The sequence below is a fragment of the Colletotrichum orchidophilum genome (assembly GCF_001831195.1).
Source record: "Colletotrichum orchidophilum strain IMI 309357 chromosome Unknown Scaffold_38.1, whole genome shotgun sequence".
Lineage (NCBI taxonomy): Eukaryota > Fungi > Ascomycota > Sordariomycetes > Glomerellales > Glomerellaceae > Colletotrichum > Colletotrichum orchidophilum.
The window spans coordinates 44361-56702 of NW_019172994.1; the positions used below are offsets into that span (position 1 = coordinate 44361).

At 53.2% G+C, this 12342-nt stretch overlaps 3 protein-coding genes across 3 annotated transcripts; all 3 read left to right on the forward strand.

Moving 5' to 3' along the window:
• Positions 1–3448: 3448 nt before the first annotated feature.
• CORC01_05447 (glycolipid anchored surface protein) lies at positions 3449–4946 on the forward strand (the record flags this gene model as incomplete). The annotated part of the gene is made up of 4 exons (XM_022617090.1): positions 3449–3566; positions 3625–3648; positions 3713–3900; positions 3963–4946. 4 exons carry the CDS (start codon positions 3449–3451, stop codon positions 4944–4946), a joined length of 1314 nt encoding a protein of 437 aa, XP_022476315.1.
• Positions 4947–5754: 808 nt separating this feature from the next.
• CORC01_05448 (uncharacterized protein) lies at positions 5755–6285 on the forward strand (the record flags this gene model as incomplete). Its single annotated transcript, XM_022617091.1, has 2 exons — positions 5755–6060; positions 6133–6285. The coding sequence occupies 2 exons, from the start codon at positions 5755–5757 to the stop codon at positions 6283–6285; spliced, it is 459 nt and encodes a 152-aa protein (XP_022476316.1).
• A 4153-nt stretch (positions 6286–10438) lies between these two features.
• Positions 10439–11978, forward strand: CORC01_05449 (uncharacterized protein; the record flags this gene model as incomplete). Its single annotated transcript, XM_022617092.1, has 3 exons — positions 10439–10600; positions 10686–11073; positions 11179–11978. The coding sequence occupies 3 exons, from the start codon at positions 10439–10441 to the stop codon at positions 11976–11978; spliced, it is 1350 nt and encodes a 449-aa protein (XP_022476317.1).
• Positions 11979–12342: the final 364 nt, after the last annotated feature.

The window sequence follows — 12342 nt, forward strand, 5'->3', positions numbered from 1 at the left end:
CGAAAAGCGTGGCTAAGTCTTCGGGGTAACGCGCCGAAGCCGTCCAAAACTGGACTCGTCGGTGTAGAACTGGCCGACTAGCTTATTCGTAGCTCCCCGCACCATTGGGTTCTCTTGTCACCTTTTCGTGAGAAAGCCCAGCGATTCGAGTGCCGGACGATGGGATGGGATTTTGGAAGGCTAACCTAACCTTATTCTGGAAGTGAGGTGTCACTGCCTTATCTTCGCCCAGGCCGAGAGAGAAGATCGCCCGTCGCTTCTTGATGGGCGCACGACGTTCGCTTGGCTCGCCTGTTAGACTCTCACTATCCCCCGCTGACCTCGTTGTCTGCCTATCCGATGTCGATTGCCCTCAGCGTCGAGTAGCAACACCCCGCCTTTCCTTTCAGTGCGCGTCGCTGATTGAGTTGCTAATAACTTTCACGGATGCCGCGGAGGCAGGCGGGGAAAGCTTGAGTCGAGCTTGTTAATAGAGTGTCGAGGGTTGTCCCTTCATGTTTCAGCCTATGCAGGATGCCGGCCAGCAGGAAGCGGTTGTGCTGCTTGCAAATTAATGTTCTGGCGACTTAAGAAAGACCATGGAGAGATTGTCGAAATGAACATCAAATGCATGTCTCGGTGAGAAGATCAGATGCCGAAGGCTCGTTGCGGTGGAGCTTTCTTTCTCAATGAAAAATTCTACAACCGTGTTACAAACAAGAAGCTCCTGTGATTCCTGTGGACTTCGCTTCGCCTCCTTTCGTCTTGTTGTCATCGCTGCTGGGCTGCTGTTGGATGAGCAACACGCGGCGGGGTGCGCCGCAAGTGATTGCAAACAGTGTCGCTGATGCAGCTTACGGCCCATTGCATCACCTTTCTGCCGCATGCCACCTTCTTCAATGCTACAGCAATGGCAGAGGGAATGCGGCCAAGAGGCTCCTCAGAGGGATCCAACGACGGATTTGCCCAGGGTGTCTAGGTGCCGCAATGCAACGAAGCTGACGCATGGATCCACATGTGACATCAAGTCGCCCTCTCCTTGCTCCTCCAGATCAGTGGGCTCGCAGACGGATGAGCCAAGGTGTCCCTTGAACGAAACAGAAGCCTACTCTGTAGGTGTTCACTCCTTTTTCTGCAGTCGCCGTTTCAACCTCGCCGGATAAGATCAACAGGCAGAGAACGGGACCGGGTTAAGCTTACCCTGGTTCGCGTTAAAGCTTGCCTGACTGTAGGGCTAAGAGCGGTTTTCACTGGGACGCTGCGATCAGAGTGTTGCGTCATACTCATTATCCGGAAGCCACTATTGCTAGGTTACTTTTCCTTGCCCTGTAGCCACCCTCGACCTTGGGGGCTGTTGGATACACTGAGAACAGGAAATGAAGACGGGGAAAAGGCCAATTTCCAGCCGCATCCTGTGGGATGACCATCGCTAATCTGGAGAGTCACCCCCGCAGCAGGGTCTAGGCGAGCCGTTGAAGAAGCAGAGGGCATTGAGCAAGTACGTCGCGTCAAGGCCAGCCGTGGTGAGCTGAGCGAAGACGGAGTTTTCGCCGTTACGTCGAAAGCTTAATGGACAAGGATAAGATGGCAGAGGTGAGGCAAGGCAATGTGGTGAGTTGAGTGCCTCGCTGTCGCCGTCCTCGTCTGTCGTTGGCTGCATTCTGCCGGAGCACTAAATCTCTGGCTGACAGCCTAGTACTAATAACAGCCACCCATGAGCCAGAATAGCTCGGTCCGTTTCCCGGTCCCCCGACTCATGGTTGTGTGGATGTGTGGCTACGCGAGGCTAGTGAAAGGCGACGAAAAGTGGCGGGCTACTTTTCGGTTTGGGACAGCAAAGGCGCCGGTCTGGTTGGGCAGGCATCAAAGACGGTGTGGCTTCGGGTGGATGGCGCCATGTTGTTTGTAGCCGTGGGGGCAAAAGAAAGAAACGACGGCCGAGTTTGCTTTTGTGTCTTCATTGTCTGTAGTCTGGAGATTGAAACAAGGCCAGCGTCTAGGAGTAGTACCCGCGCCTCCGTGCAGATACTGTGAAGTTATTTCCCTGATCGATTGCGAGGGATGTGCTTGTGTCTCCGTACAGGACTCGGGAGGCGGAGAGCGGGAGGAATCGAAGGATTGCGAACAGAATCATCAGCCCTGGGGAAGGGATGTCATAGCTGTCAATCGAGTCCAAGAAAAGACGCGTTGGCGTCTTGTAGGCTCAGCCTGCTTACTGTACCGTGTTCCCCCCTCCTCCTCTACTCTTGCGTCTTGCATCACCCAGCCGCGTTGCCCCCAATGAGGCCGACAAACGCCGCCGGTCTGCAGCAGGCAGTCCATGTCGAGTCCGTTGTGTGTCGAGTGAGAGAGACCAGGGTGTCGAGACCAGTCAGAGTCAAGACTTTACGACTCTGGACCACTCTTGGGCCGGGCGACAATCAAGATAGGCGGTCTTCACCCCTGGCCCGCCGCCAATGGCACAACATGGCGCACCTCCATTGATCCAGACCCATGCAGTCGGCCTTATTGCTTCAAGCTTGAATTCCTGGTACGTTTTTTTTTCCCTCATTGCGCACCCCTGCCGCCGTCGTTTCCCACCCTAGACTGGGCTCCTTGCTGGCACCAGAGCGGGCTCCAAGCTCCTCCTCCTAGGCAGTTTTCTCATCCGTCTGGCACTCCACGTGTGTGGAGAGGTGGGATGCGATTCCAAAAAGAGCAAGAGAGGAACGATGGGACTTGTGAGAACGCCGGCAGGGGTAAGAAAAAGAGAGGGAAAAAACTGCAGGGCCTTGTTGTTGTTCGGAGTGTCTCCCGCGGTGAGCTGCAGCGGCGAGCTGGAAGAATAAAATCGATAGCTTCCCTCCCCTCCCCTGGCAAGGCGTTCCCATCATCACTTGGTGCGAGGCTGCTGCTTATCCACGATCTCCCCCAGGCACTTCCCTTTCCTTCCACCTCGCCTGACGAACTTCAACACGGTTGCTACCCTGCTTGGACCTCTCCTTCTTTTTCGCCAAGAACGGACGTCGGTTGCGGTGTGGGTGAGAGCAGGTTGCGTGGGATTGCCATTCCGCACGAAGGAAGGAATTGGTTGCGGTTGCGGTTGCGGTCGGTGAACTAAAAACCCAAGGGAACCTTGAATCGAAGGAACGGACTCGACAACATTGAAGACCGGCGGAAAGAGGCAGCCACGGCCAACAATCATTACTTTCCTCGTCTGGCAGCAGCACCTGCTCCATCAGCATTTGCCTCGCTGAGCTTTTCGTCGCCTTTAATTCTTTGTCTCCCGGTGGAATAAACTACATCCAACTATCGATCCTCACCATCATCAACAGACCTTTTGGGCGTGTTTTTCTTTTTCTTTTTTGATTCTTGGGAACCGCAGCACTAAGGCATCATAAGGCATCATCATCATTTGTCGCATCCTCAGCAGCTCTGTATTCGCTAGTTGAAGTTTATCACAAGGCTTTCTTGCGATTCCTCCCCAATTATGCGAGTCTCCAAGCTCGTCTCGGCATTGTTGCTTGGTACCGCCGTAGCTCTTGCACCAATCGAGATACTGGGCAACAAATTTTTCGACGAGAGCGGCAAACAATGGTTCATCAAAGGTATGCCAATCACCAAGCACCGTTTGGGCCAACATCCTTGGGACTGACGCAATCACAGGCATCGCATACCAATTGACACCAGGTTAGCCCAGCTTGTCTGAATGCACACTTACAAAGCCCACCGTCTAACACAGAAGCTTGTCCAGATGACCCACTGGTCGATACTGAGCAATGCACCCGCGACGCCAATCTCATGAAGACGCTGGGTACCAACGCAATCCGCGTTTACCACGTCGACTCTAGCGCAAACCATGATGGGTGCATGGCAGCCTTCGACAAGGCCGGTATATACACCCTCATCGACTTGGACACCTTTGACTCGTACATACTTCCTGTCAGTACTGTCCAGTCTCGACCCTTTTTCTGCTTGCGTACTTTTACTAACAACAGCTTCAGAATACTCCTTATTGGAACGAGACGCAGTTTAACGCGTACGCCAAGGTGATGGACAACTTTGAGAAATACGACAACGTTCTTGGCTTCTTTATTGGCAATGAAATCATTGCGCTTCCCACTCAGTCTCAGGTTGCCCCTTTCATGAAGGCTGCCGCACGAGATATGAAGGCCTACCGCGACAAGAAGGGTTATCGCAAAATTCCCGTCGGCTACTCCGCGGCAGACATTGCCGAATTGCGACCCATGCTTCAGGACTACCTGACTTGTGGCGGAAATCCCGAGGACAATATTGACTTTTTCGGACTCAACTCGTACGAATGGTGCGACCCAAACACGTACGAGACCTCGGGATACACCAACCTGCAAGCCATGGCCGAGAAGTTTCCTGTGCCCATCTTCTTCACCGAGACGGGATGCATCACCGGCCAAGGCCCGCGTACATGGGACGATCAGAACGCCATTTTCAGCCAGCCCATGGTAAATGACTGGAGCGGAGCCATGGTTTACGAATGGATTTACGAGGAGAATCGCTATGGCATTGTGTCATATGGACCCGAAGTCTCCAAGACCATCACCGCTGACGACGTGTACGATGGGTTTACCCGCAAAGGCACTCCAATTCCCAGGTCTCCCGATTTCCAGAATCTGCAAGCTAAATGGGCCACCGTTACTCCTGTAGGAGTGATGAAATTAAACTACAACCCGACTAGCGTATCTACCCGCGATTGTCCCAAAGCCACGGGTGGTTGGTTGGTGGACGGAAACGTCCGCCTTCCTACCCTTGGAGAGACGTTCAAGGGCAGCTTTTCCTCGAGTCCGACAGCATCAGCGACTTCGGGCTCAAGCACCAGCGCTTCCGCAGCGCCCACACAGTCTGCCAAGTCCTCGGCACCCGAGAGACCTTCGGGATCTGGCACCAAGCAAATTGCTGGCATGGCTGTTGGCCTGGTTGGCGTCATGATCTTCTTCACTGTGTGGATGTAACTGGCCACCAAATTTTTCTTCTTCTGTACATTTTGTGCAACACTTTTATGACGGACTGGATTATGGCTTATACCCCATTTTGCGAATACACGGAGGCTTCGTATTGAAGCAGGGCATTTTTCAAGGCGTTGATTGCAAGGGGGCGTACGGAGACTTGTTTCTAGACTTGCAAAGGGTCGATTAACGCCCAGGTTGGCTCTACATTTGCTTGAAAAAGAGGTGGTCATTAGGGAGGGCTTGTCGAATGATGGCTCCCTCGAAATTCAAATTCGTGGCAAGTGTGACGATGGAGATGCATTAATCAATAATACCCTATCAGAGAACAAGATGGAGAGGCGTTCATGGGAGACCTCGAACGGAGGCGGCAAGAGCCTCACCAACACAATATACATCGATTTTCAATCGCAATGTGCTGACCTTTTTCTCTTGATTCATGTCTTGGTATTCTTTAATCGACAAACTTACATCCGTTGTAGCTACCTCACAGTGTTTCTGCCAAGCAACCTGCAGCCAGAAGTTTAATAGCAACTGCCTCTCCAACTTCCCAGAAGAATTCGGCTTCAGAAGGAAGGAGAGCCTCGCTATCTTACGAGTCACACTGGGACAACTTGGCCTCTGGGACTACTACATGCCATGGTAACTCCTCATCCTTGGTTACATTGTAGATTTCTTTGCGTCTCCATTCAGCCTTTCAACATCGTCTGAGCGTCTTGAACAACCGAGGCATGCTGCTTACCGATTATTAGTATCCCTCGACAACCGAATCTTACTAGAGATAAGGAAACTCTTGAACGGCGGCGTCGGAAACATGGCCTTCCTTCTCTTCGGGTATAATCCTGTTCCTGACGCCACTCCCCAGAAAGCTCCGACAAAGACGACGCATGGAGAATCTGCGAAACACACAGAGGTTGGATCACACGGCGTCAGCATTCACCCGCCGAGATGGCTCACAATCAGGAACTTCATCTACCTCGTCATCCTAGGCTTGGTTACAACCGGTGTTGTCTTTCTGGCGGACTACATCCGAACCCGGACAGGTCACGAAGCGTTCATTGATCATTCCGTGCAACTTTTCTCGCCAGGCACCCCGACTGACGGGGGTTCCAAACCACAGGTATGTTTCTTTTTGCTATTATTGCATGTGTTCATGGATAGAATTTGTGCTTATGTTGTTTCTGTTTGCAAGTATATGGAGGTAGAAAAGACATCTGGAAGGCATTTCACTAGAAGTTCGACGGCAGCTACCACGAGCACGGCTGCATTCGACGACACGGGTCTCGAGATCGTCTTTCTGGTTACTGCCGGTACAAGCCTAGTCCTTGTTGAACTGCTCTGTTGAGTCTGTCTCGGTCGGGCCTCATAGGAGGTTTGCTCACTAGACCAAGGCACAAAAAGCTCACGCGATTCGATGGGTATTCCGCTTGGGAGGCATGGAAGAACCGGTGACTCGATGCCATGAGCCTTCGACCAGGTGGAAACATTTTGGCAAAACAGCTCTGTAAATAATTTTACTAATAATCACTCGGATGCGCTCTTCCAGCAGGTCAATGAAGTATTTCATGCTGCTGAGCATAGCTTTCTAGCAAACGGTTGAAAGTACGTAGAAGCGACAAACACTATTTGTGATGACTTTGCAACGATGACAATGCTGCTTCATTTCTTCTTCAGTTCCAGGTAGCCGGGTGGCACATTCGGTGGCAAGTCTCTCACTTGGCTTCGTTTGAGGGTCTGGTGCCCAAGAGCTGGAAAAGGCCGAAGAGTCTTGATAGGAGGCGTTGTTGATCAGGGAGCTACTTTCCCAATTAGGATGTGGGCAGGTTAGACAGCTGTCGATGCTTGAAGCAAACGGGAGAGGGCTGAGACCCTTGGCCCCTGGAGCCAATCAAGATACTGTATCTTGGAAGAGCAGATCAATGATTTGAATTGATTTTCTTGTTGCCATTTGTTTGGAGGGTGGCCTCATGTCATGCTGTCACAACACTCTTGACTCGTGGCACGGACTGTTCATAGATTGAGGAGCGTTTCGTTGTGGACGGGCTGCCTAATGTCAGACCCTTGAGGTATAGTTGGTAGCGTGTCTATATATCAACGGATCGAAACCTTTTCTCTCTGCGATTGTCCACGGCCAGAGGGGAGAAGGCGAGGGATTGGGAGGGAGTCTATCATCCCACCTTTTATGCCGACTTCTCAGATCCATAATTGTCGTCGATCTGTTTTCTGAATTGATCAAAACACAGGACTAGAAATTGAGGCTGGTTCTATCACGCTGCTGCACGCCTCATTTGACAGGGCGAGGAAAGTGAGGCCCGAAGGATGTTTTGAAGACTACTAACAGAGACTCGTGACGGACGACGCTGCTGTGCGGGAGTCCGGACATGAGCCTGCGCAGCGCCCCGTCACCAACGTCCAAGGATCCAGTTCAATGGGCATTGGCTATCACGGATAGATACTTTCTATTATTGAGACTTGGACGTGACGTTATTGGCGATATGTGAAGTTCGATATCGCAGGCCGAGTGAGCGGGGTGTTTCACGTTTGGGGACACCGGGTAACGTTTTCGGCGTTCAGTGGAAGCCATTTTTCTTTTTGGTTCTTGGTGATCGGGACCAAGGGTTTCTGCTAGAGAAATGTGGGGATCAAAATATCATGGAACGGAATTCTGTACATTATATGCGGCAGCTTCCTCGGGAGGGGGCAGCCTGTCGGCAACCGGGGGAATAACAAGTTGACGACGAACCGAAAAGACACTTGAGTATTTGACTGACTTGTGCTTGGCTTGTGCTTGGCTTGTGCTTGTCACCCTTCATCCCCCCCTCCCCCTCGTCCCTTTTTGTTGGCGGGACGGTGACGTGATGAATCGTGGCTTTGGGTCCGAGAAGATCAGATTGAAGCATAGTCCTGCGAAAAAAAGGCAAGAGGATGCAGATGGCAAATTCATACGGCAAACTGCCGTGATCAGAGGGGTGTGGGATGTGGGATGTGGGATGTTGGATTTTGTTAAATGCCCGAGCGGCGAGCACACTCCTATGATTCGCGAATCTTTCTTCTTCTCTCCAGATTTTCCTCTCCCCCTTGACCCAGAGGGCGATCTGATCACCGGACCTGCGACTACATACAGCCCACGTACATCCACAGGCACAGGTCAAACTTTCTAGTAGTGTCTGCCACTGTTTCGTTCGTCCCTGTTTTTTGCTTTCCCTCTCTTGGTTCCGTTGGATACTGCGGTAGGGATACATGGACGTCTGGTTCGTCTTCTCTGCCAAAAACACCACCAAGTGAAGTGGACCTGAAGACGAGTATCCCAAGCCAGAGAGAGCCGCAGGAACCTGACTTGTTGGACTTGGCAAGATGGTGGAAAGAAGCGAAGCGAGGGAGTAGAACGAGAACGAGGACTCCATAGACAATTATGACCGTAAGTCCACTTGTTCTCTGATGTGTAGCACAATTGATGTCCTGATGCGGCACAGACGCTCTCACCTCCTACACCTGCTTTTGCTTTTAAGACTCCATACGCTCAATTTTGTTTCCTTTCTCTATTCTCTCCCTCGACCTTTGCATAGCAGCAGCGGCGCCGTGGCATAAATCTGCAGAAACCGACATACTCCGACATGCTGTGCCTTTTCGGCTGTTGCGATGACAATATCAGCCGCAATACCAGCAGGCGATTCCCTCGACCCGGGACCGGCCAACAAAAATGTGCGGCTTGTCCAATGAATGATCAGACTGGTCAGCTTTCTCGGCCAGTGGCCGGCTGTCCTGTGGAGACGGACGGAGTCTTGGACCGGAGCTCTCACCCTCTTCTCACGCCTCGGGGAGTGGGGGAAGGGGAAGGACGGGATGAGCTTTCTGAAACATAGCTCGATGCCACGCCGTGGAGCCAATCGGTGATTGCTGTCGCCCTTGCATGCACCCGTTTTTCTCCCATTTCCAACTCCATCTCCCGCCTCCTGCGCCATGCTAGTGAATCAACCTCATCAGTCACCACCTTTCCGCACGTTCCCTTGAAACAAGGCCAGCAGGCCCCTTCTCGTCGTATGGAATTCGGCTCTACAATGTACTGCCAGGGATCGTGACGCTCTGGCCTCACCTTCTCGACGACGCTATTGTGCCATCGTGGGGTTGTGCCGGCCTCGATCTTCTACACCCTCTCCAGCCCAGTGTCAGATCTTACCAAGTCAAGGCCAGCCAAAACAGAAAGGCCGACGCAAGTACCAGTTGCATACAACACACTGCACGACAATCTGTGGAACCGCTGTCATGGGTCTCCGTCCAGGGACATCCAAGCTGACGCAGTAAACGCAGGACATGCCACTTCAAGTGACAGTGCGGGAGGGAGGGCTGTCAATACCGTCGTTCCTTTCTATGCCTATTTAGGTTGGTTCGTTTCGTTCCTTGAACTGAGCTTACACGAGGAACGAATCGATTGCTCCAGGACAGGAGCAAGTGCCCGCATCAAAGTCAGCTCGAGTCAGAGCAAGCTGACTGGTCGTTCACTTCGCACTTTCACACTCCTCTGTTGGTTTGGGTGCTGTATCATTCGTTCCTTCTAAGTGGGATCTCACACTATATTTGCTATATCACGTCTCACTCGCTCCCTTCCCCGGGACGCAGACCTCCCGGGCTGGGCCTGGATCGTGCTCGCGGCCTCCTGCCCTCTTTCTTACCGTCCCGTCCCTTGCCATGTCGTCTTCATGGACACACAACCCCGGCCCAAAGCCTCGATACGCGAAGGGGATCATGAGGGAGAAGCGAAAGCAAGCAGGACAGAGCTTGCCCCGCCTTGCCGGCATCCGCCGACCTGATGTCTGTCCCATTAGCTTTCTGCGGCTTATGTTATGGCTGCCAGCCTCACAAGCCACGAAAAAAACCACGAGCCGTGATGCGGTACGTGATCATAAGAAACCAAGCCCGTCCACCTGCAGTACTTCCTGGCCGGGAGCATGATGGGTCACATACAAGTCTATCCGGGCACCCCTCCCCCCCTTTCATGCCGCGTGGTTCTGTTGCATCGGTGGGCCGGTATTTACATCCTCTGTCGCACACGCACTGTCTCTCTACGCTTCATGTCATTATCTGTGGCCGAGCCAGTTCTTTCTCGTATTGGATGAAGCTGAAGCAGACCGCGGCTGAGCAAGACGCGGGTTGCGCATGCGCATGCAGAAGAGGCGGTCTACTTTCCTTGTCCCGTTGCAGGCCTGCGCACGCGCGCACCAAACATAACATCTCGAAGCCGGGGTTTTGTTCTGTTGTGTCCTTGTGTCTTGTTTCCTTCGTATTATACAAAGGTATAAGCAGCCCGCCCACCCTCACGCACCACACATACCCCATACCAGATCCTCGAGAGGCCTGAGTGTCAAACTTTTACCTCCTCTTTCTTTTTAGGATGCCCGTGGCTCATCCACCTCGTGTTCCTTTCGTCTGCATACCCCATACATACACATAAGCTATGAGTCCGCGAGCAACGTAGGAAGCTGCGCAGAAGGGAGAACAATATGTCGCTCAAGTTCTACCAGACTTCCGACCTGGAGCGGCCATGGCGTCCACCAGTCATGGACGAGGACTGCCGGCGCTACCGCCGCCGAGCACAGCGGACCGGCAAGTGGATTCCGCCCCAGCTTGCCTTTGAAGAAGTTATCAGGAATAACACAGAATCGGTGAGCAATATCCCGTCGGCACACCTGACCTGAAGGCGAGGAATACCAAGGAGAAAGTTACTAACAGTGATACTTGACGTCTCAGCCATGCTCACTAAACGACTTTGTGGACTACCTAGTCTATGTCGAACAGGACGCGGAACCCCTGCAGTTTTTCCTATGGTACTGCGGCTACGTCCATGAGTGGACGACCCTGGCGCCTGAGCAACGTGCTCTTGCGCCGCGTTGGGATCCGGACCGCGGCAGGAAGCTCACCTCCAAGGAGAGGAGGGCCAAGAATTCGAGTAAAGTCAGCAACATCCTCGAGATGCTCGACGAGACCAGCGACTACGCTAAAGCCAAGGCGGGAGGCAACCATACGCGCGACGCATCGTCGGCAACGAACTTTTCGCACCCCAGAGTAACTATTCTCAGGAATGATGAGATGGAGGAGGAGGAGGAGGAGGAGGAGGAGAAGGGAACAGGTTCACAAGGTGAGATCACCAGCTGATACTCCATGATGTGTGAGCCCATCACACAAGACGAGATCTGATTACCACTGTTGGAAATCGAAACCGGTTCACTAACACCCTCCCCAGCACCAGCAGCATCACAACCCTTCCGCGCCGACATCAACGCCATAACGAAGCACTACATCCACTCAACCGCTCCGCGCCGCCTAAACCTTACAAAGGACGACCGCAACGCCGTCCTGACAGCAACGGCATCCACGACGCACCCCTCGGCCCTCCTCCCGGCCTTTGAAAAGGTCGAAGCCCTCCTGCGCGGCAAGCTCCATCCAGATTTCATCCGGCATGCCATGGCCAATGCAAACCGCGCCGCGACACACCTCCTCCGCCTCCTCGGTTTTGTGTTGATCATCCTGGGCCTGGGCCTCGACGTCGCACTCATCTTGTCATCCTTCTCGCGCTACTACCGCCTCCTCTCCATGCCCCTCCTCTTCTCGGGTCTCGCCATCCTCGTCGCGGCCCTCGACGGCGTCTCCTTATCCCTCCATCTCGCGCGCAGACGCCACATTCGGCCCTGGGAGGTGCCCGACCTAGAGGCCGGCACGGGTGCCGCGAGGAAGCACGACAGAGTAGCCCACCGCCGCGCTGCGACGAGCGAGAGTGTTGCCGGCGCCGTCGATCCGCTTCGAAAACCCGCACTCTCGACGCTGGGCCCGGAGAATAACCTGTTCTCGGGTGAGGAGTGGGTTGCCGCATATGGGCGCCGGTGGCTTTGGCGGCGGGTGTTTGAGCGCAGCCGGGCGAGCCGGAACTTGCACCTGCGGATCCTGCAGGACGGTGTCGTCGCGGGTGCGGTGCTTTGGGCTTCGCTGGCAACGATTGGGTTGGGGGTCGGGTCGGTGTTTATACCCTCGTATCATCTGTTTTGATTTATGGATGGGGAATTGGTGGGGAGGCATGCATGTACACATGCATTTTCAGATACATATATACCTTGAGTCCATGGCAGTCTTTTCTGGGGGGTTAGTGTAGAACCTCAAGAGGTTGGCTGGTGATCCGCACATTAGATCTGCGGGTCTGCGGCATCATATAATGAGTAAGTATGAAGATTTTAATACCAGATTTTGATGACCTATACTCTTGAAGGGTTGCCATTGTTAAAGTGCTCAGCACTTGTTCTAACTGAAGCAGAAAAGGGACGCAGGAAGTAGCAAAAGGGTCGAGATATCGCATCATGCTTCACAAACTACACCTCACACCCTCACCCCCGCATTACTTTCACGTCTTGACTTC